Source organism: Populus alba, chromosome 18, assembly GCF_005239225.2.
Source record: "Populus alba chromosome 18, ASM523922v2, whole genome shotgun sequence".
NCBI lineage: Eukaryota > Viridiplantae > Streptophyta > Magnoliopsida > Malpighiales > Salicaceae > Populus > Populus alba.
This window is the reverse complement of record NC_133301.1, coordinates 14590131-14614676: the sequence shown is the minus strand read 5'-3', so window position 1 is coordinate 14614676 and position 24546 is coordinate 14590131. Positions and strand designations below refer to the sequence as shown.

The 24546-nt window shown below is 32.9% G+C and overlaps 4 protein-coding genes across 8 annotated transcripts; 2 read left to right on the top strand and 2 right to left on the bottom strand.

Annotated features, from left to right (window-relative positions):
- Positions 1-1175: 1175 nt before the first annotated feature.
- On the top strand, positions 1176-5722 carry LOC118039570 (plant intracellular Ras-group-related LRR protein 6). 2 transcript variants are annotated; one of them, XM_035046312.2, is made up of 3 exons: positions 1176-1668; positions 2551-2720; positions 4754-5722. In XM_035046312.2, exons 1-3 carry the CDS (start codon positions 1471-1473, stop codon positions 5481-5483), a joined length of 1098 nt encoding a protein of 365 aa, XP_034902203.1. In that variant the 5' UTR covers positions 1176-1470; the 3' UTR covers positions 5484-5722. The 2 variants fall into 2 exon arrangements, with proteins under 2 accessions (XP_034902203.1, XP_034902204.1); XM_035046313.2 differs by having other exon boundaries at positions 1569-1668; positions 2495-2720.
- Positions 5723-6923: 1201 nt separating this feature from the next.
- Positions 6924-7716, bottom strand: LOC118039571 (uncharacterized). The gene has a single exon (XM_035046314.2). The coding sequence runs from the start codon at positions 7644-7646 to the stop codon at positions 7110-7112; it is 537 nt and encodes a 178-aa protein (XP_034902205.1). The 5' UTR covers positions 7647-7716; the 3' UTR covers positions 6924-7109.
- A 2184-nt stretch (positions 7717-9900) lies between these two features.
- LOC118039572 (nucleotide-sugar uncharacterized transporter 1) lies at positions 9901-16871 on the top strand. 4 transcript variants are annotated; one of them, XM_073406091.1, is made up of 8 exons: positions 9901-10266; positions 10902-11053; positions 11169-11374; positions 11458-11551; positions 12367-12533; positions 12639-12809; positions 15275-15348; positions 16143-16282. In XM_073406091.1, the coding sequence occupies exons 1-7, from the start codon at positions 10176-10178 to the stop codon at positions 15324-15326; spliced, it is 933 nt and encodes a 310-aa protein (XP_073262192.1). In that variant the 5' UTR covers positions 9901-10175; the 3' UTR covers positions 15327-15348; positions 16143-16282. The 4 variants fall into 4 exon arrangements, 3 of the variants coding, with proteins under 3 accessions (XP_073262192.1, XP_073262193.1, XP_034902207.1); XR_004685945.2 differs by lacking the exon at positions 15275-15348 and adding an exon at positions 16742-16871 and having other exon boundaries at positions 9906-10266; positions 16143-16507; XM_073406092.1 differs by lacking the exon at positions 15275-15348 and having other exon boundaries at positions 9902-10266; positions 12639-12813; positions 16143-16275.
- Positions 16872-19319: 2448 nt separating this feature from the next.
- On the bottom strand, positions 19320-22729 carry LOC118039573 (auxin efflux carrier component 2). Its single transcript, XM_035046317.2, has 6 exons — positions 21337-22729; positions 20882-21158; positions 20670-20755; positions 20421-20578; positions 19967-20043; positions 19320-19809 (listed from the first exon to the last, which is right to left on the bottom strand). Exons 1-6 carry the CDS (start codon positions 22574-22576, stop codon positions 19743-19745), a joined length of 1905 nt encoding a protein of 634 aa, XP_034902208.1. The 5' UTR covers positions 22577-22729; the 3' UTR covers positions 19320-19742.
- Between the last annotated feature and the right edge of the window lie 1817 nt (positions 22730-24546).

Below are 24546 nucleotides of genomic sequence, written 5' to 3'. Positions count from 1 at the left end.
TAATTAATACTATATAATCGAACCTTGGACAACGTATATAAAGGTTGTTATTTCCTGTGAATGTATCATGTCGACATAATGTATACATATATATTCATGAGATGGTCAAGGGAGAGGACTTTATATCTTAATTAACACCATAAAAAAAAAAAAAAAAACATCATCATCATCATCATCGTCTTCTTCTTCTTTTAGCAGTTAAGTAATAAAAGCATCTTCTTCTTTTAATCGAATAAAAGCATCTTAATTAAACAACAAGAAGTCTCACCTCACCTTAATTAGCTTGGCAGCCTGTTATAGCAGACAACGAAATCAACCAAATATTCTTAATTTAAAACCCCACGATCCTCCATATAAATAAAACTACAACCATCGATCCTTTGTATAAGCTACTCCTCTTATCAATCTTGCAGTATCATAATCCAACTTGAAATTAAAATAAAAAATAAAAAATAAAAAAAATGGATTTTGGTTGTTGGAAGGGAAGGGAAGATAAGGATTGTTTATATGCTGATCACCCGTCACCATGTGCCCTCAAGAAAACTGTGCGGCTCACTAAACATGATTAATCATGTGTGCATCTACATCATTATTAATTAATTAATTCCTTGTAGTATTAATCAAATATGTTATCTAAGCTCAGTGAGAATTTGAAACTTTAAGAAATAGTTTTCCAGTTGTTTGAATGGAGAAATAATATTGTAATATTTAAATAGAAAGTTTCAATTTTCCTTTGTTTGATTCATTTTTCTAAAACAACGTCTGAAGCATTAGTCTATCTATAAATTAACATCTCTTATACTTCTTGATCAATTCCTCTTCTTCTTTTTAATGTTCTTAGCCGGTTTCTTCGTTAATTTTTTCAAAGTGATAATCTTAAATAAGTACCGTTAGTATTGATAACGTGAATTCGTTTAGGATAGCATGCCTGGTTAAGCCGGTAGTTCGGGGATGTAATTGAAAGTCTCATCATAGTTGAGGGACTCATTTGAATTTATCCTCTTTTTTCATTAATGGGAAAACCAAATAGGGATTAAAGTCAAGAGGGATATAATGACAAGAAAGGGAACGAGATTGGTGGGTAGCATGTGGCCCTCAACATAAAAAAAATAAAAAAATAAAAAATAAAATAAAGAAAATAAATGTGAAAAAAAGGTTGACTTTATGAAAAAGGTATAGATGGCCACGCAAACCCTGGCAATACGGCCTTGTACTTCCGAAGACGTCAATCCCATTTTTTTTTACCTTCCTCGCCATCCTCAGCCGTACGTCCTTTATTACGATATGTTAATTGCTCTTGGGTCTTGAATTTGCTCATCAAAAGACCCCAAAAAAACACGATAGCATGCCCTTCCCCTTCTCTTTCTTGTTCTTGTTTCTTTGTTCTATGATATAACCACCGGTACTCCATCAAATATCTTATCTTCGAATCATTCTCATGTATTTGTTGTGTGATTCAGTGTTGTAAAGATGATGTATGAACAGATACAGCAGCAGCAGCAGCAAATGATGAGCAGGGTAGATAGAAGGAAGGTTATGGGAGAGAGAAGGAAGGCAATTGAGGAAGAAGAAGTTGATTTGAGTGGTATGTCTTTGGAGACTATACCTAACCCTTCACTCAATTTATCCGCTATTTGCAAGCTGAACCTCTCCGACAACGATCTTCAGGTATATATATTTTCTCATCCTACTTGAGTGATCAATATGGATTTATCCCAACAAATTTTCTGTTGAAGTGCAAAAGGAAACCTTTCTTGAGGCCAAATCAAACAAATTTTTGATTGATATTAACACAACATTTTTGTATTAGTCTTTGTTCTTGATAAAAAACACAGCTTTTTTGTTGTTAATTTGATTTTCTTTTTTATGGAAAAAAACGTAGCTTTTGTTTTGTTTTTTTTTTTTGAATAGCAATCATTTCATTTGGAGTTGGTGAAGCTGCACGATGCCATTTTGAGTTTAAAACTAGTGATTAAAAATACTATTAATTTTCGAAGAAGAAAAGGAGAATTTTCTGGGGAAAAAAAATCTTATTATCAATTATAATCATTCTATTTTTTTTAATTCCAATAAAAACAAAAAGCTGAGAAAGCTTATATTCTTTTTTATGTCCCCCCCTTTGTTAAATTTGGAAGATATTTCTTGGACCATATATATATCACTCTCTCTATTCATGAGTCGTACGTACGTGGGTCTTAAGATTTCTACTAAATATTGGTCTATATGTATATAATCTAAGAAAAAGTATTTATTCAAATATTTCTTCAGGTTTTTCTCACCTCTTACTCTCTCTTGGATCTCAAACAATTAGAGAGTTTTTAATACTATAGTTAAGCATTCAACACGTAGCACAAGGAAATAGAGGAATATGTAGTAGCATATTACTATATGCTTATTTCATAATTATTAGTTTTAATCAACTAGGAACACCATCATACATTAAATATTTCCTTGACTTTTATAACATGTACACTTGAAAATCTCCACTGGCCAGATCACAACGGAACCAAGCTAACAAATCGAGAAATTTATAATTTCCATATTCGACAGATGATACCAGAATCATTAACAGCAAGAATGCTAAATTTGGTGGTGTTGGATGTTCACTCAAATCAACTCAAATCTCTCCCTAACTCCATTGGGTGCTTGTCAAAGCTCAAGGCTCTCAATGTTTCATGCAACCTTCTTGTGTCCCTTCCCAGAACCATAGAGAATTGCAGGTTTGCTGTCTCCTGACGCTCTTGATTTGCTCACAGAAATATATTTTATGCATATAGCAAGATAATTAATCGATTAACCTCAGGAGCCATTAATGACATGGGATTGGATTGATCGGATATTTCATTAATTAATTTTGCTGTTTGTTGAAATATTATCGAAATAATTAACTCTCATAAGTGTGATCATCCAAATACTCAAACTAATAACTAGCCCAGATGTAGAAAAATAAAAAAGAAAATTAAGTAACCATGTCATCTGCACCATCATGCGTGGCCACTCAAAGACCTTAATTTGTATATATTAATTTTTTTTTTTTTTTGCATCTTATTGTTAGTTAATCACAGTTCCATCACTGTGGAGCCTAGCTTTAATTTGAGGATGTATGCCTTCTTAATCACAATCTTATCGTATAAATTATATCAAGTGAATCGATCATCAAGAATTAGAAATATTATTTGTTTTGGGGCCTATATATGTGCTATTTTATTTGGTACAAGAGGGTGCTTATTCGAATATATATATATATATATATATAGACAAGAAAAAGATGGTTTTTTTTAGCTAAACAAAAATATTTATTGTGGCAAAAAGATTTAGTGCGAGAACCTTGACTAACAGCATCATGGACGGTCAGGGTTAAGAATTACCGAGAAGTCAAAGAAAATGTCAATGATGATGTGGAATTAAAACTTAGGAAATAGTAGCACGCATGCAAAGAAAGAAAGGTGGCTTGGACCAAACCAATGGAGGAGAGGTGAAGAGCAGGTCAATCTTTTTGTCTGCACTAAAGTCCCTCGGTGTAATTATTTATCGGCTCACTAAAGTTGAGAAAATGTTTCTGTTAGATTGGAAACACAAGCCAATTTATATTTTAAAATATTTTATTTTATTTTATTAAAATTTTATTTTTTTAGATATTTTGATGTGTTTATCTTAAAAATAATTTTAAAAAATATATAAATTATTATTTTAATATATTTCAGCATAAAAAAACACTTTAACAAACAACCGTAACCATATATATTACCAAATAGATAAACCTGTTTTCATGTTTTTTTTTTTTTTCTTTTTCATTTTTAACTTCTAATGCTTTTCATGAAAAGCATGATCCAAAATGCTTGATAATACTATTTCCACAGTAATTTCCAATTTTTACAAGCTTTAGTTTATAGTTTTTGAATTATGATTAAGAATTAATGGCACGCGGCTAAAAACTACAGCTTTTCCAAAAGGATCCAAGGGTTCAAAACCCATTTATGATATTGATCATGATGATTTTCCCCTTGAAGTGTATTTAACACTTTTCGTTTTTTCCACTGCTAATTAATTAATATTTGACTTTAGTGGAAAGATTAAAATGACTGTTTAGATGTGGACATATTGTGTATGTATATTTGATAGTTTAGATGTGGACTACGTGTATGTATATTTGTCTTGATCATGATTGTCAAATATACTGTTTAAATTTCATTTCACATGTTCAAGATGATCCTCTCATTTTAATAATAATAATAAAAAAAACTTAATAGGAATTGATCTAATATAACTCAATTAACCGATCAAAATTTAATTTGATTTAAAATAAATTAAAATAATATCATTTTAATTTTAAAAATATATTTAAAATGATATTTTTTTGAATTGACTTGGATCAATCCAACCCAATCTGTAACTCGGCAACTAGATCAAAATGTCCTAAAAATTCTGCAATTCATCTCATTCTTATTTATAAAAAAAATTTAATTTTTTTTATTTTTTTCTTTTTTCTTTTCATGTTATTAGATAAAATTAATCTCATTCACTTAATTACTATAAATATTTAAATATGTTATGAGAGAATATAAATTTAAAGCTCTGATGAGATGTGCATTTGTAATTTTAGACAAATATTAAGATTAAATCAATTTCACTAAATATGAAATCCAGTAAATGGAGTGGCTATGCATGTAACCATCAAATAAAATGTGAATTTAGAAGCAGTTTATTGTCATTTCAATTATGTTTATATCAAAATCTTGTGTTTCTGTTTCAGGTCTTTAGAAGAATTGAATGTCAATTTCAACAAGCTAAGCAGATTACCAGACACCATGGGGTTCGAGCTTGTTAACCTCAAGAAGCTCTCGGTAAATTCAAACAAGCTTGTGTTTCTTCCCATGTCTACCTCCTACATCACTTCTTTGAAAATACTAGACGCAAGGTTGAACAATCTAAGGTCCCTTCCTGAAGACTTAGAGAACCTTATCAATCTAGAGGTCCTAAATGTAAGCCAAAATTTCCAATACCTTGAAACCTTGCCATACTCCATTGGCCTCCTTCTATCTCTTGTGGAATTGGACGTGAGTTACAACAAGATTACAACTTTGCCCGACTCCATGGGGTGCCTAAGGAAGCTGCAAAAGCTGTCCGTTGAAGGGAACCCGCTCATTTCTCCGCCAATGGAGGTGGTGGAGAGAGGGGTGCCTTTTGTCAAGGAGTATTTGAGTGAGAAGATGAATGCAGGCCACAAGAGCCCAACAAAGAAGAAGTCATGGGTTGGTAAATTGGTCAAGTATGCGACCTTCAATGGGAGAATTGGGTCCAGGAAAGACAGAGAAGGGTTCGATGTTACGCCTGATCATTACCACTCCCTTCTTGCTTCTCCTGCATACAGTGGGAAATCCCCTAAACACACATGGAATCGTTCCATTGAAGGCCTTGCTTCTCCTAGATACTTGAGGATGTTCTCACCCGCTCGTCTATTCTCTTCAAAGAATCTCTCTTAGGACCACTAGACTGTTCGTTGTTGCATCTGTTACGCTAGTCAATTCTTAGCATGCATGTGTTCGAGCTTCGTATCTTCAGTACATCATAGGAGGAAGATCAGAACTCCCCCAAGACATGTATATTCCAACCTAGGTCTACATGGGCGTGCCTTATTTTTGGTTTGTAAATAAATGGACATCATTGTTTCAGATATGGTTTTGAGAATCAAATATTACTATGCATTTCAATTACTTCCTAATATTACCGTGCACCATAACAAAATTTCTATTCCAAATCCAAGTAAATTGCTATCTAAAGCTAGGCCATATTCTAGCCAGTAAACTTTCAAAAAATTTACTACCTGATACTTACATCATACATGAGAGATATCTAGTTCCACCAATAAAATAAAGATATTTTTTTTTAATTTTCTCTCTTCCATTTCTCTTTCTTCTGTGTCTATATCACTTCTATGCCGTAAGAATCAAGTAGTTAGAGGTCGAGTCCGTAAAATTTCTGGTCACCTTCTTGTCTACATTCACTATTGTGCACAGGGGAGGGCAGCACCATAGAGAAAAGCGGAGTGACTCTAATGGGTGGCAATATGACAGACTAAACTCTAATGAGAAGGGTATGGTTCTAATGGCCTTATAAGATAGGGAAGCTTGGAGAAGGCAGCTTGAAGTTGAAGTTGAAGTTGAAGTTTAGGTGTTTGGTGACCATGCATCCTGATTCCGATTTACTTCACAAATATCCAAAAAATAGCACGGCAATTGAATTCATGATACTGATTATTGTTTTCTCACTTCACAAACAAAATTCAGCAATCAATAATATTAAAATGATAAGTAATCATGACCTCTAAAAAGCTCTTTCAACTCTCATAGAATTTGCAGCACCCATCTTCTTCGAACTATTATTGTTTCTTGTACTTCAGACAAACTTCTAATTGAGATTTGACCATTTAGTCTCAGTAGTTGAGAAAAAAGCATAAGACAGCATAAACTAGCAGATTTGCAGTGGAATTATCCACACCCTCAAAGTACCATAAGAAAGGGAGTGTTAAGAAGCATTAGTCTAACCTAGCTCTGCAGTTTATTCAATTCCGATTCCGAGCACAAGTTTGATGAAACATCAATCACCATTTCAGTATGATCAAGTTAATAATCCTTAAGACTATCAAGAACAAAGAGATAATCCCATTAGCACTGCTCAATAAACTCAAAACATTGGAATTCAAGTTAGAATAAAGGGACACACCAGCACTCACCTATGCTTCTCGATTCCTGCATGTCATCATCCAAAAAACACCACGCTAATCTTCTGATATCATTCCAATCTCATCATTAAAATCTTCTCAATTTTATAACAAGCCAGAATTTAATAAAGAAACACAGAATCACAGACAATAAAGATAACAATCACTAGCATTTCCTCAATTCAGCAAAATCATCAACAAGTAGTCAGAATTTGCGACTTTTATTAACAAAAATACTAATAGTTCCATAACCAACTAGCACCACAAGATCAAATGAGAGCAACCCAGATCACAAAAATCCACAATAACCCCATTTGACAAGCCACATTTTGATTTCGAACTACCTTAACAAAGTATCATTCCAAAATACATAAAAAAACCCGAAAACTCAACGAAGATATCCTGGGATCTTAATCCGAAGAAAAAGCATACTCATAACATAAGCAATAACAACAGAGGAAATCCCAGCAGTTGCATAAGAAACCTTAACACTCTTGGCACGATTCTTTTCAAGAGCAAGATCCATCAAAATAATGCCAACGCCACCAACAACGAACATGAACCCAGAAGAGAGCCCTTCAATTATATACTGCCCATTAACTCTTCCAGGCAAGAAAACCACAGGTTTGACAGATCCGGTATATGGGTCTTGGGTTGACCCGATACCAGGTGGTTCAACGATTACGTCATAGACGATGCCAGAAACTACCATGAAGTAGGTGAGGAGGACTAAGGAGAAGACTGTCATGGAGGAAGGGAGGGTGAAGGAGGGGAGTTTGAGACGGAGGCGTGGTGGGCGCAGGATTGAGTAAGGGAGGAGGGTGAGAAGGTGGAAGAGTGGATCTATGGAGGAGGGGGACGATGGTTCGGCGGCGGACGAGGTGGTGGTTGAGGTTAGGTTTTGGGATTCGGGTTTGGGAGCCATTTTGTGGAGTTTGACGATGGAAGTGTTGAATTTTTTGATTTTGTCGAGGTTTTGAGAAGTTGTGTTTGTGTTGGACTTTTAAGAGGTTTGTTGTCGGGTTGGGGTTATCCTAGTACTGGTTAGGGACTGACCTAATCTGAACTTGCTGGATCCATGACCAATAAAAATGAGCTTGGTTGGATTGGATTGAGCAATTGGACTCAAATATATTAAAAGGTGAATTTGTTTTTGTATAATAAGTTATTTTTTTAATTTGTTATTATATTAAAAACTTAAACATATATTTAAGTGTAAATTTATTATTGCTTGCAAAAAAAAAATATTATTTAAGATATTACTATGCCATTAATTTTCATCTAAATCATATTTTAATACATGATTTTTATATAACTAAAATAACACCTTCATAGCACTTTTATATCCATGCAAAATATCCTCATTATTATTTTAGTTATTATAAACAACATCATCCATATTATTTAAAGGCTTATTTATCAACATATCCTTACCCAAATCACTTTTCTGAGTTGTTGCATTCAGTAGCATGATGCCTCACACATATAATAATGAATTTTAAATATTGAGCTTGAACCAGTATCGGTGGTCTCTTGAATTTGCTGAGTAGCTAACCTTCTAATATTTTTGTTGCACCCTCTTTTGTTATATTAACTTGTTTGAAACTACCTTAATAATTTGTTATTTCTCTACCATCAAAGCCTTTTGATATACCTTTAACATTATATACTGGGATTGCAAGCACAATATGTTCTAGATGGATTGTCGTAACCCCTTTAAATACTTTGTCACCAATTGTTCTTTCCATTTTTTCCAAATAATTCCTTACTAATAATTGAAATAATTCATCAATATAATCGTTAATAGATTTACTCTTTTGTTTCAATGTGTTGAGCTATTGATACATGGTTTGTGCAAACTAAAAGGAATAAAGTGTTCATTCATCTTCTTCTTTTATTTTTTCTCAATGTTGATTCTTGATTTTTCTTATCTCTATTGTGTTATCTATAACTATTTCCAATAGTTAGTAACCTTACCCCTTCAATATGATCGCAATTAATTTAACTAACATATGTTTTAGAACTTTTTTATACTAAAAAAATCATTTCAACATTGTTAAATCAATTTATGAACTCTTCCTCTTATAAAACTCCTTTAAAATCAGAAAAGTTTAATTAAAAATCTGAAATCTCCATGATGTTCTACTCAATTAAAAGACTACCTCCTCTTGAATGGGTTCTTGTTATTAGCTAAGGACCCACAATCACTTATGCATGGGGTTTTAAGAAAGATTATTTTTATTTTTTTCTAATTTGTTTAGGATTTTTTTTTTTTTTTGGTTTTCAAGTTTTCCAGTTTCTTTAGGCTTGTTTTTTGATTTATTTAAAAAGTTGTAAACCTTTTAAAAGGTAAACAACTTGAAAAGAAATATCTATTAATAAAATTGTATATTAGAGTTTTTATGTGATCCTTTCTTTTGAAAATTTTGTATTCTTGTACTTTGTTGCTTTTCTTGTGTGGTTTTAGTCTGCATCAATTGGTATCAAAGATAAAAGATTTATGGTGATTAATTGTTGTGTATTGTTAAATAACTATGGATGAAAAAGATGGTCATGAAATAAGTAATGCTAGTGCAAAAAAAGATGCTGTGTTTCTATCTCAAGCCACAAATATTCAAAAACCAGTAATAAAAGACATGCAAATATAAATTATAAAATTAACTTATTAGTTAGTAGTGATAAATGTATAAAGGCAAATTGAAGAATTATTTAATCAATTAATGAAAATACATAAAAGAAATTTGAAGAAACGTGAAGAGAGCAACCACATATTTATAACTAATTATGAAAGCCTGTTTTAAAGGCATGAGGATAATAACTTGATGAAAATAAATATCGTGGAGATTTTGATGATTCTATATATGATGAGATAGATATAAACTAGTATTTTATATTAATTTATGATGTTTATTTTATAAACTATATTTATAATGATATTATATATATAATGACATAAATGGTGTTGATTCTTTTATTGGAGGACTACTTTTTTCAACTAAAAAAGAATGATGTTGAAGGTTTTTTTTTTAAAAAAATATTTTTTTTTTCTATTTAATTTAGTAAATTAAATAATATATTTAATATTTTTTTATTTTATATAGATTGATTTTAAAACTTATTTAAAAAGAAAAATTATAAAGTAAATATTTCAATAGAAAAATTATAAATTGGAGTTTGTGTTTGATATGTTTTTCAGTGTGAATCACTCTATTTTTTTTTTTTTTTTTTTTTTAATTTTCTGTTAATAATAAAATAAAATTTATGTTTTGGCACTTGAATTGCTTGTTCAAGGGTGCTTCTCTTTCATAGTTATCAAAAACTAGAAAATGGGCTCTTTGTTTTTTGAGGTCTTGTTGAGTACTGGGAAGTGGTAGCAATTTGGACTGAAAACACTGAGCAAATTGAGCTGTTTAGTGCTTAGTGAAAGAAAGAATCAAAGGAAGAAGAAAGAAAGATGCTCTATAGTCGTGAAGTTTTGAATTTTTTGGTGAGGAAAGATGTGAGGAAGATACTCAAGAGGAAAGACAGTGATGCTGGTGAAAGAGGTAAGCTTTTTTGAAGAATTTCTTGAGACCCCATTTCTTTATTTTGTTTAAATTTCTCAAAGTTTAGTTCTTTCTTTCATTTGCATTGCTGCGTGTCACTAGGTTTATCAGTTTAGCTTGCGTCAGTAACAGTCTAGCTAGAATTCTCTAGTCTTTTCTTTGTTTGGATGTAAATTTTACTTTATTTTGTTGCTGCAATTGTTGCCTTTTGGAGTACCAGGTTGATTTTCTTGGGTTCTCTCTTATGGGTTATAGCTCTTTAACTCTGATAAAGTAGTGCTTAATTTTGGTTTTTATTTAATTAATTTCAGAAAGATAAAGCAATTTTTTTTGCCGTTGAATGAAGGGAGAGTTGGCTGCCCAGTTGCTCAAAAATGGGATTTTTCTCATTACATATTTGCCTTTCACTGGCAACTTTAAATATTGGTGATTTTTTTCTTTGTTGAGAGGGATTAATCAAACCATTATTCTACTCAAACATGCTAGTTAGTTTGTTATGTTGTTAACTAGAGGTGATTGCTTTGCTCATTGGCTAGTGGCTTTCTGTGTAAACCGTGGAGGCTTTTTTTCAATTGCTTGTCTTCTTTGATGTGGCTGATTGACCTGCATTTTTATTTGTGTACTTATCAATGCAGGAAGAGCTTTAGAAGAATTGCGGTCTTCTTTATTTAGCAGATTTCGCTCGTCTGAAAGCGCGAAGCGACACGAACAACAATTATGTGGCCCTGTCATTGCTCTCACGTTCAATTTTCTGGTTGCTATTGGCATTATTTTCATGAACAAATGGGTTTGTCTTCTAACCTTTGTAAATGCATATTATCTAGTTTTAACTGCTTTTGTTATTGCTTCAAGTTGCAGTTTCTTGGAGTTTACTTGATTTGCCTCTCTTTTTTTTATGGCAGGTGCTTCAAGGAGTTGGCTTCCATTTTCCTATATGTCTTAGTTTTATTCACTATGCACTAAGCTGGGCACTGATGGCCATTATAAAAACTTTTTCTGTGCTTCCTGCATCTCCTCCATCAAAATCTTCTCGTTTATCTCTATTCACTCTTGGCTTTGTTATGTCTTTCTCTACTGGCCTAGCTAATGTTAGCCTGAAATACAATAGGTTAGATATTCATTTCCTACTTTCCACAACTTTGTTGTCCTGTTCAAAGTTTTGTGTTTGATATGTTTCATGTTTTGTTGCAGTGTTGGATTCTATCAGATGGCTAAGATTGCTGTTACACCTTCGATTGTTTTAGCAGAATTTATATGGTTTAAAAAGAGAGTTTCTTTTTCCAAGGTAAGTTTTGGCTCATGTATGTCTATGGTGCACTTCCATATGAAAATAAGCTTTCTATTCTGTTGTGATGACAGAACAGTCTGAATTAGAAGGCAGTGCTATTTTTCTTTTTCATTTTCAACTGATTGATTCATGGGAGAAAGGCCATTCATGTGAGAACTAGGTTTTCTATAATTTTGATCTGCACACTAAGTGTCTGGTAAGGTATGAACATGGACTTCTATATGGATAGCATTTTGAGTTTCACTGTATTCAGGACAAGGGTTTATCAATGAGCATTAATTTTGTATATGTATCTTGGGCCTCGAAAGTGGACTCACTCGTAAATGCTTTGGTCATATATCGTTGTTACCTTTATGAGACTGAAATCTACTTTAATAGTTGATTTGAATGTAAGGGATTTGGAAGAGTGAATGCAGAAAGTTGTGTTTTCCTCTTGTAAAAATCTTCCACTTAAGCCCTGTATTTTGAGACGTGGAACCTCAAACAACATATTTGGACATGAATTGATCTTTATACCCATTCCATTACTTCTAAAATACCCATTGAAGGATTACACTTGCACCCTCTAGGAGGAAAAAAGGCTTGAAGTGTTAATTACTTATTTTGTTTATTTTTTCAAGTCATGCAACATCTTTTATTGAGCCAAATACAAAAGTTTTCAGTGCCTATAAATGTCTTTGTAAATTGATTCTGGAAGTTTCCTTACACATGGCATTTTTATCAAGTGGGACCTGATGTTCATGCAGAATGACTAATTTCTGCAAATAACTTAAGTTGACGCTGGCCCTGGGTTCTTATATGAAATCTTCCAGGTGGTTGCACTTACAGTTGTGTCTATTGGTGTTGCTGTGGCTACAGTAACTGATTTGCAATTCAGTCTCTTTGGTGCTTGTGTAGCACTAGCTTGGATAATTCCTAGTGCAGTCAACAAGATTCTCTGGTCCACTCTGCAACAGCAGGATAACTGGACAGCCTTGGCGTAAGTTACCTTATCTAAAAATTTGCCTTGTAACATTCCTTATTTTCATTTTTCTACCACCAAATAGCTTTCACATCTTAATTGACTTGTGAAATCGATGAGCAGGTTAATGTGGAAGACTACACCAATTACATTGTTTTTCCTGGCTTCATTGATTCCTTTCTTAGACCCCCCAGGTGTCTTCTCCTATGATTGGAACTTCAGAAACACAGCACTGATTCTCATGTCTGCTCTTCTTGGCTTTTTGCTTCAGTGGTCTGGTGCTTTGGCACTTGGGTGAGTGAGTTATCTTCATTCCTTTTAACTATTACAGAACTCAGCCTGTTTTGTTCATGGTTTCCAATGATGTATTTTGAACCTCTCAATTGCTGCACATCACCTGTTATTTCTAGTTATAGGATATGAGGAGGTTAGTCTATTTAGGACATCAAGATATAAAATGACTCTTAAGGAACAAAGATCATATTCATTCTATATCATTATTGAAATGTTCTAAAATCATGTTGGTCCAGAGAAGGTTTCTCGTTTTAATATACAACTTCCTTTGTGTACAGTATTATAGAATCTGCACTGGCAAATTTACTATGGTAGAAAAGAATAATAATAAGACAGTGTGTATAAATTAGATATGAAAAATTATAATAATTGCACCAGAACTACTAAATTAAAGAATAAGGATTTTTTTTTATTTTAATTTGTCCAAAATGTTATCAAAATGCTTTGCTGATTGGTATAACATTATTTTCTAAGGTTTTAGACATCAAATATTTTGATAACTGTATGTCGGCTGATGCATTTGACCTAAAACCATATGCTAAGTGCTTTTTATGAGATGGTGTTCTGTAATTTCATGTGATGAAAGATAAAATAAGGAGTATCATGTTTTCGGTGGGTACATATAAGACAAAAAATGGGAAGGGGGAGGGGTTGCGATAGAGGAGAAAAAGTGTAGAAGAATCTATTAGAAATCCTGGAAGCAGTGTCTCAAATTTTAGAAAACTTCATGTTGACCTGGTCCTTTTACATCCCTTAAAAGGATTGTGTCTCTGGCACTTTCATATGCCTAATGATTTTTTGGTTTGTCCTGACTCTTAATAGTAAATGCCTCAACATAACACCCCTTGTTGTATATGACCATAACACAACTCACATGCTTAGCATGCATTTATATTAAAACGAATTCTCTTTTCTTTGGATAAGAGAATGCTTATTTCATTGAAATTGCAGTTCTTTAAAATTCAGGTAGATAATATCGAAAGGGCCAAGCCTATGATGCTAGAACATGTGGCTGTTAGGTTATATGATGTCATTATGACTTCCTGAGAGTGCACAGAATGGAATTCCTATTGAAGATTTGAGAAATACAAGTCAGATGAGGAATTTGAAATGAGATTAGCTCTTGAATGTTCTCACAACCTATTGTCTGGTGCGAAACCTGTGTGAAAGTAAAGCAAAATCTGCTTGTGGTTGTGCCATCATGGGATTGAATATGAACCTGACTTGCTAATGCGCTTAAAAAGTGGGCTAATGATGACAAAGATAAGTGAGAAATAAGATGGCAATTTTGATTTGTGAAATAGGATTCTTGGTTACCAGAGAAAGGTTTCTTATTGCAAGGAATGGCTTGTGCCAAGTAAGCTTCCAGGTATACCTTGAGTTGAAATTTAACAAAATTCAAGAGGATGTGCTTTATGTAGCTATATTTGGTTGGTTGAGAAGCAGTATCTTAATAAAGAAAAAGAAATTATAGATGAGACGCGGATTTAGGACATGCTTTGAAACAATAAATGACTACATAATTAATGAATACATGCATGAGGAATTAGGTGGTACCTATTTAGGTAACAAAGGGAAGGTATCTAAAATGGGTTGCCACTTCCAATTTAGACCTATGGATATGTAGGTGATCATGTGTTATGCCATTCAAGTAATAGGAGTGAAGAACGGAAGGAATAAACCAAAAACAATACAACATAATTGAATATAGGAAAAGGATCCATATAACCCGTTCTAAACCTCTTCCTAGTCTGTAAATGGGTGCTGGACCAGTTGGTTAAGCTCTGTTCTAATTCTAATCGAGTTGTTAGTCTCTGTGTCCTAACTTACGCCTTGGTATTATAGTGAGAATATATAACTTTAAAATTTTAGCGGACCATTAAATGCTTTGGCTCATTGGTTATGATTACGCAGTTGGGTAGGGAAGCCATTGATCTTGGAATGGTATTATAAGCATCACATCATTGTTGGTAGTTTGCAGAATGGTGTGTTTTGTGTTTTTTCAAAAGAGTTGATGAGGGCTAAATTTCTCCTTTGACACTAGAAGCCTTTTCCTTTTTTCTTAAATTTTGTTGTAGAGAAGAGTACCATGTGATAATAGTTACATTGTTGTGCCTTCAGAATCTAATGGAAGGATTGGATAAAGACACAAAAACTAAAAAGCTAGGGGCAGCATTGATTTAATCGGAAGAATAGGTGAGGTGAATCTCAAAACACAGACAAATTCTATGAAATATGCATTCTAATTGTAAGTTAATAAAATTCCTAACCCACCCCTTCACATCATTGGAGAATTCATGATTAATTTTTTAAAGCTTGTTAAATCTGTGAAATTCATGGACCGGCCACTTCTATTAGGAGGATCAACAGGCTAAAATTATTATGTGTATGCTCTTATTGACCTTGGATTTCAAAGAATCATCTTCCCCAAAACCAGCTCATGACTACTTCTGAATTCTGACCAGATATCTACTGCTTGACTACAACCAAGGAAACAAGAATATCTCTACACTGTGAATTGTCTTTAAGCTGAGAGAAAGTATGTTTTACTTTTGTTTATATTTTTATCGATTAACTTACATTTTATAAATTCTATAGCTAAGGGTTTGTTAGCTATGAGGTGTTAAGAGGGTAATACAAAAACATTTTCAGGCCTCTTCTAACCGGTTAAGTTTTTAGGTTAGATAGTTTTTTGACATGATATCAGAGTTTTAATGATAAAAAGATAATGAGAACTCTCATTAAGGATGCCAAAATAGGTGGTCTTAAAAAATAATTGGTACCTGCTTGAGAATTTAGATCGTTAGTGGGTCCAATGAGAGCAAGTTTGATAGTGAACTGATTTCTATCACGAAAAAAGTAAACAATGCATGGGGTCCCAACTGTAAGGTGCAAGTAAAAGAGAACGAGAGTAGGTTATAAGTTGACTTTTTAAGGAAGAGAGGAAAAAAAAACAAGGAAGACAACTTTTCCCTCTTGAAAATCTTTAAAGCACTCTTTAACAATTATCCTTGAAAACCTCCCTATAAAATCCCACCTCTCCTTTTTCAACCCTTAAGCTGCCCACCTAAAGAACAATCAAACCACTTTTTTATGCTAATTGCTAATATTTTCATATTGTTGTGTGCTTTGTTAAGCTTACTGTATCCTTGTTCATAAAAGATGAGACTAGAACTAGCTTGAACCATGGAACTAACATGAACCATGGAACGCTGCAGCTATGTCTTTAAACTAATATTATTTTAATCTTAAGATGAAGTTATGATTAGTAATTTGAATGTGTGTTGAGTTAGATGTTTGGTTCTCATTCATTTCATCTCATTTACTTTTCAGGGCGACATCTGCTATTTCTCATGTTGTTCTTGGTCAATTCAAAACATGTGTTGTGCTTCTTGGAAATTACTACATATTTGGCTCCAATCCAGGAGCGACCAGTATATGCGGGGCATTGACGGCTATTGGAGGCATGTCTTGTTACACATACCTCAATATATGCAAACCAAAACCACAAACAGGAAAATTATCTCCTGGAAAGTCTTCCACACAATCCAGATCGAGTAAAGAAAATGGAGATAGCCATGATGGCTATGGGGGGGAATCTGTGTAACTCATCTCTGTGACAATGGCTTATCGACTAGCATGCGACAACAGATTTTTTCATTAACTCTAGGCGTTGCTTCATCTGCATTTGTTTCTGGGTTAGAATATTGCTAAGTTAATGGATCGTGAGTTTCCCAAGAGGACTTGTAGATTAGTTAGCTGACCATAAATTTGAATCAAACAATCTGAAGGGCTTGTGTAGTTGCTGCTGATGCTTAGCTGCTCGTAACAATATTAGTCCATTACACAAATGTCATGATTTGATTATTTTGTTTTGTTTTTTGTTTCTAGTATCTGATCCAGCCATTTGATGGTTCTTATTTTTTTGACAGCTTTTCTTGCTCAAGTTTAAACCGTTAAGGCTTTCTTTTTCTGCATCAAGTTATCTGTATGTGAAGATTTGGCAGCAACTCGAGAGACAATACAATATTAAAGCCATTGAATGTGGGTTTCCAAGCTAAAGTTGACTAGCTTGAACAGATACCTTTTCATTTACAAGTCTTCTTGGTCTTGATTTCTGTATGTGGAAATGACAGCTTGCCATTTGATGGACAACTTAAAGCAACTCCAAGATAGTATATATTAAATTAAAATTGCAAGATAGAAAATATGAATATTTGTGATGATTGAGGAAATATATATATTTATATAATTCATGTTTTGAAATGATAAAAATTCATTTTAAACAAGGATAGAAATTCATTGCAAAGTTTTTTTTTTTTTTAAATATATTTGTTTATGTTTTTATTTTCATCTCTAATCAACTACATTTTTATCTCATGTATTTTTCTCTCACGAAATACTAATCAAATATAATTTAAACATGTTATCATAATATCATACTGATAATGCCATGTTCTCTTTTCAATGGCAAAGATGATAGAATGAACTTAATCATCGTATAAAAATATGATCATCATATAAAAAAACTTAATCTGAAAATAGAACATTGATTGTCAAGGTGATACAAACATTAATTGTCAAGATATAAAACCGTACGTTAAATGGAATCATTTGACCTATAATTCATGTAATGTAAGCTTTGAATACATGCTTGAACTTGCTAAGGATTTTAAGGAGTTGAATTAGGAAATTAATCAAGATAATGTATGCGAGGAACCTCGGAAGTTGTAGCTGAGAAAATTAATAAGAAATCAAGTAAACTAATCGTAGATTGATTCACAAACAAACATAAAGAAACCCACATAAACTGATTGAGATTGAAAGTCCCCACATGGGATAGAGTTCTTATTGTCACTGGATCCAGGGTGTCGGCTCGTGGGTTTACAAGAATTCTTCAACTCTTGTTGTTTATTCAAGAGTTTGTCTCAAGAGATGGCAGGATTTTGTAGAGAAGTGCATGTGCAATGCAGGGTTTGAACTCCAAAAACAAGACAACGCTTTTGGCTTCCCACGTGAGATTATTACAAAAAAAAAAAAAAAAAACCTACATAACAACGAACATTGTATTTGCAAGCTTTCTTTCCTCATCAACTTTATCAATTTGATGTGATACTAAGGAACCTTAACACGTGCATAGTTTTGATCTTAACCTTATCGGGTTACAATTTGATGAGTTCTCATGTCATGCTTGAAGGTTTGATACAACTGTTTAATTATGTATTTGTTTCAATAAATTCAATATTAATGATACATAATTAACTATGTTTGTTTTTGCAATTCATTGCTTGCGTAATTTGGTGTGGTGCGTAAATAATATTACAGTACATGATATTTTTCTAAAAAAAAAAAACATCATTAGTTTAATGTTTTTTAAAGTAAAATATATTTATTAAAATAATAAAAAAAAAAAAAAACTACAAACACAATCTTAACACTCACTTGTTGTGGTTGTGGAATAAGATAAATCACATTTATGTGAACATGGGTGGTTAAATTAATTTGAAAAAATATAATAAAATAGATTTATATTATTGATTTCTTTGCATATAATCTTTTTAATCGAATTATTTTAATGGATATTGTGGAATATACTGCTAGCCAAAATGCCATTTACTTGTAAATTTAATAGGTGCAAAGTTGAAGACAAATGGATGGTGAAGGAAGCATCTACGTTGTCAAAATATGATAGTAAGATCTGTCTTGAAAACCAGACTAGACAGCCAAACTTTGTCTTTGAACGCCATAACCTTACAAAAAACTTGCAGTTAGGACAAATGATACTGAAAGAGAGCAGTCTGCCAGTCTCATTTTGATTTGACGAACAGTGATTTACATGCCTCAAGTATTGTATTTCTTACTCTCTTTATATATCACATGCCTCCTCAAAGTCACCAGATCCCAACAAACAATACTGCTATATATATATATATATATATATCAAAACTCGCAAGAAATAATAAACTTTCATTTCGTGGCTTTTGCCTCATTTTCTTCCACCGATGCATGCACATATTAACTAGTATTATTCACAAAAGTTGTTCTCTTGCAACCGGATCCATCTCTAATTAATAATCAAATGATACTGAATTCATTGTACATCACCTGTAGATTCCTGCGTTTAATTTAAAACTCTAGCAATCTAGAGATGATGATAGCTATATAATTATATTTATTTAGAGATAGATGCAAGAAAGAGAGACGAACAGGAGAGAAGGAATTAAAAAGAATAATTTTTATACATGTTAAAATATTCTTATTAATTTTAATGGGACCGGATGTTTCTTCTTCTTTTTTTATATTCATCTCTTCTCTTAAGTAATTACTGATAATTACAAGCAAATTGAATTGATTGATTGATTTTATTTTTTTGGTTTATTGGCCCTTGAATGTATAATTATGAATGAAGTTTTCTTGCTCTCCTCCTCCAATATTTCTAACTTAAATAAATTACAATAATACGTGTGGAAGGGAACGTTAACAGGCTGAATGTCAATTTTCAAAGCTTCAGAAAGAAGTGTGGATCTTTCCCAACACCTTAAATAAATATTACCAGCACAACAATTCATGAAGAATCAAGCAACGTAAACTGACTACAAAGTCAAAGAGCTACATTGATGTCAGTGTAATAAGCTTCCAAGTACATAATAATTAACTCTCCTTTTCTTGCATCCTAAGCCCTAGTATATTGCTTTCTACCTAACTAACCTGGTAATGTAGCAAAATTAAACAAATAACAGTAGCATTGAACAAAGTAAAGACATGAGCAAAAGGTATATTAAACCCACAGATCACATGCAGATGATGACACGATGTTTATGTCTTGCTCCAATGGCACAAAAAAAATTTAGCAACTTTTATAGCATCCATCCACCTTAGCCTGACTTGGATTTACAGTAGTATACTCTTTTCCTTGCCTTGTTTTCCATGAAGTCAAACGCCAAGAAGCACATAGTAGAGTACTGTAATGGGCAAGGCAATCAACATCCCAAAAATAACCCTGCAAAAAAAAAAAAAAATGCAATGTAAGAGTAATCTACCAAGTCCATTAATTTCTGATTGTTAAGATTTTTCGATAAAATGGGATCGCCTTCTTCACACAGTAATGGTTGATATGTATAGCTAGGGCTTTCTTGTGATGTAAATAAATTACTTACGCTGTGCTAAGTATGTCTGGATGGACGTTGTACTCCTTGGCAAATACAAAAGGGACTATACCTTGGGGAAGAGCTGCCTGTGAACAGGTAATCGATGTTAATTGCTTAAATTTATTGATTTAGTAAGAGATTGCAAAACCAGTCAATAAAGAAGACAAGTGATCACCTTTTGCAAAGAATTGATCAACATTATGTAATTGAAAGCAAAATAATGAAGATAATGCAAAGAACAGATAATGACTAGAAAACAAATAATTTTTTTTTTAAATGATTGAGGAAATGAAAGGAAGTTTGAGAAATTTTTTTTTTTCTTGGCATGTTTTGGACATGATTTCTTATAAAATAATTGTAAATGAAGCTACCTAGAAAGATGCATAAAGCTTCTTTGGATCACATCAATTAGAAAATAGAACATTGAGACTAGGGTTTAATTTTGACATTCAGGAGGTCCAACCTGAACAATTGCAACATGTAAAAGAACACCACGAATACCAATGGCAATAGAGGTTGCAGCAATCACGGCAGGGCCTGTCAAGAACCTCACTGCCATTGCAAAAGTTGCCACTGATTTTCCACAAGCTATAATCTTTGGTTGTAAAGCCATGAACAATCCTGTTTAAGCAAGAATCAATGTTCGATGCATTGTTAGACCAAAAAAAAATATTAAATTGTTTAAAATCATATATATATGAAAGATAAGTACCTAGACTGAACATAGCCATTCCTAGACCTGCATCAGATAATATTGATATAGATCCACTAACTATCGACGGCATCTTGATGTTCCATCTGAAGATAAATTTAAGGCTCCATCAGATTTTATATATATATATATATATATATATATATATATATATATAGGTGATTTAGAGAGTGGAAATGGTAAAGGAAAAGATGGTGTAAGGTTTTTAGTACCTATATGATACGAGAGACCATATAACACCCAAAAGGCTTGAGTAAGTATTGGGGTTTCTTATCAACTTCCTCCAGACCATGATAAGGATGAGTCTAGTCATGACACTTGCAGGAGGCATTTGGTGTTTTTTTGAGCCATCTGCTGTCATATCCATCTTCTTTTGGCAAGTGAAGGGAGACACATTTTGAGGAAACTTGCACCCATCTTCTACATCATGTTCCTTTTCTCCACTCCATTTCCCAGAAGGGCTCATGTTTTCAATTAATTGGTTCATTGCTGCATCAGCATTAAGCAAAAAGTATAGTTGTAATGTATTGCTAGACTAAACAGAATAGGTAAAATAGAGGAGGTTAACCATCATAATGCAAACAAATTAAACATGTCTGCCATTTGTTTCCATGCAATAACAAGGAGACAAATATGGTGGCAGGAGGGGCAAATGAAGGTATCTCACCTTTTGAAGCAGCGGATTCTTGTTGAAAAGCAGCTTTAGAAGGGTCGGTGACCCCGAAATCAGCGGAGGCAGCTCTATTAACTGCATGCCTCAGGTTCCCTTCTGAAACCGGAGATGCACTCGAGCTCCAAACAAACATATGAAGCTCCTTGTTAGGCATTGCACTACCAGAACCACTTTCCTTCTTTTTTGGTCCACCACTTGTAGACCCTGAAAACATTGGATTTGGAGGTGGATAAGAAGAAACTAAACTGCCACCATTAAGTAATTCACCACTCATATTTGGTCTTCCTTTTTTCTTCCCTAACTTCAACATCTCCTCGTCATAATTTGAAGTTCTTGGTGTCGCTCCTTTCGAAGATTGCAAAGAGTAGACATCACCCATCCCTCCTTGGAAACTATTTGTGTATCCATGTTTCGGACTTGCGGCCTTGCTAGCAAACATGGCATAAAAATCTGTTTGATTAAAGCTTGAAGCTCTCGGTGTTGGCTCTCGAGAAGATTGAACCGAGTAGATCTCCACACCAGTAAGATTCGAAGCTCTCGGAGTCATTGAAGTGATTGAGTTTAGTCCATGAGACTTGTTAAAGGAAGACACTATTGATGATGCATTTGATCTTTTCACCACCACATGTAGCTTGCCATCATCTCCAATCTCAGCATCAGCCTGTAATGGTTCCCGCCCGTTGAGCGAAACAACATCAGAGTCAACTCTGAATGATGTAATAGACCCAGCCGTTTCAGGGAATTGCTCGGAGATTAGTAGCCTAGCTCCTCTATATTCAAACAAGAAGAGCATAAGAGTATACCAAATTACACTTTGCAAAACCACAATTTGAACCATAAGATTCCCTGAGAAGTCTCCATACATGGCTTTCAAAAGAGGGATTCCCATGACAAGAGTATTTGGGAGAGTAGAAAGAGAGAAGAGAGTGATCATCCATTCAAGATTCCCACGTTTGCTAAAGGCTTGCCAAATAAAAAGAGCCCCAAGAATAACAACTTTTTGAAGAGTATCAGCAGCAATGAACCTAAAGTTCATAGCATAAGGATCATTGGATGATATGAAATGGAAAGACAATAAAGGAACTGCAAAGACTGCTACAAAACGGTTAATGCCTGAGCATTGATCAGTTGTAAAGATTTTCCACCATCGGACTGAGCCATAGGCTAAAATCATAGCAACATAAAGAGGCACAATTGCTGCTAGAACATCATAAATGTCCTTGCCAGTGATCATTGTTAATGGAGAGAAGCAGAGAAGTTGTAATTAAGAGCCTGAAAGAGGGGAGCTGTGAGAGAAAAGAAGGATGGTTATGGGGTGTTCTAGTTTTCAAACTGGGAAAGAAGGAAACATGAGTAAAGAAGCTCGGGAAGCTTGTTTCTCTTCTCAATGAGGAGACCAAAGGGGAAGAGTTAAATGGTTGTCTGCCATGTTTATAAATGGTGTCTTGGTTTCTTTTTTTTTTTGTTTTTTTTGGTTGAAAAGAAAAGGAATGGAATAGTGAAGATGGTTTTTCCTTTTTTATTAGTTAGATATCATAATTCATAACTTCTAGTTTTAAAATTCAATCAAAAAATGACTCGGTATAAAATCACATCATGAGTAGAGAGTATTTTTATAAAATATTAATAAAATAATAATTGAGTTTTGATAGGCTCGGAATAATCAAATCAACTCTAGTTTTTAATTGGTTCAACATAGTTCTTTTATTTTTTGTTTAACTAATATAGTCTTAGGTAGCCAAGTTGATCCACCTGCATGTCCAGGTTTTAAAATAATGCATTACATTAATAAATCAATATTATTAGGTATAGTTTTAAAATTATTTATTGAATCATTTTCTCTAATAAAATCAGTTTTGAGTTATAATAACTTCATTATATTTAATTTTTACACAATGAAAGAGGACTATGTCTTATTATATAGTTTGAAAGTCCGATAGCCTTCAGGTACAAATTAACGTTTCTAACATTTATTTTAAATAATTCTGTTATTTTGGATACTTTCTATATATTAAAATGAAGTGTTTTTTACTCAAATTGTAATGAAATACATTCACATTTGGGTCAATGCATTTTAAAAAAATAAAAAAAATCCCATAACCTCTCTCGAAGTCGAGAATTTAATTTTCAACCTATCATGAATTACATCAACTCTAGAACAACAGTTTACTCTCGGAAACATATATTTCCAACTACTTAATGTTAGTTCATATTAATTTATATTATTAAGTGTTAACAAGTACCTGGTTCAACTTAAACTACAAGCAAGTGGGAAAACCAAATCCACAACAACAGTGAGGCAATCTTTTTTCATTCAGGACTTGTCCATGGCCAGAGGTACAGAAAGGATTCCTTTTGGTACAAAGATAAATAACATGTAGGAGATAATTATTTACTTAATGAAAGACTTAATTAGTGGGTTAATTTAGATTAGATTTTGGTTAGATTCACATGAAGGAATTAATTAATAATAAATCGCAAGTAAGTTATATGATGCATGAGTTTACTTGATTTCATTTTTTTTTCTTTTATATTATTATATATGCTTTTTTAGTTTCTTTTTTCTCTATTTGAAGAAAATAGTTATTTTATTTGATTTTCCCATTCAGAATTATTAAAGTTTTCTTTTAATAGTTTTTTAACAAGAAAGATATAAGCTAATAAAAATTAAATATTTTTTACTTTTTTACACTTGGCTATTATCTACGTAATCCTACTTCTAGCAGGTAGGAAGTTCATGTACATGAGCTAGGCAACTTCCAGTGATCTGCGGAAGAAGGCAGGATCTGTTCAATAGCATAAAAATAATGTTTTGCCGGGACTTGGGCCACGCCAGTAGCTGTCTAGCTGTTGTTCTTCGGCTCCCAAAAATTTTAGCCCTACAATATTAATACTCGAACAACTTTATATTATATAATATTTAAGATGTAGATGCTGATGTTCTTTTTTTTTTTTTTTTCTTTTTATTGAGGTGTATGTCTTGCATATATCTTGAATAATTTCATAAATTTTAAAATTAATAATCATGTAAATTTTTAATAATTATTATAGTGACAATTATAGAATTCGAAATCTAAAATTTTTTGATGCTAAACTTTTATTATTGTATCATTTGTAGATATTGATGCTCTTACTAATTAAAGACTTGACAATGACGTACCCTCTTCCTAGAATCACAACAACTTAGCTTATTCTTTTATAATG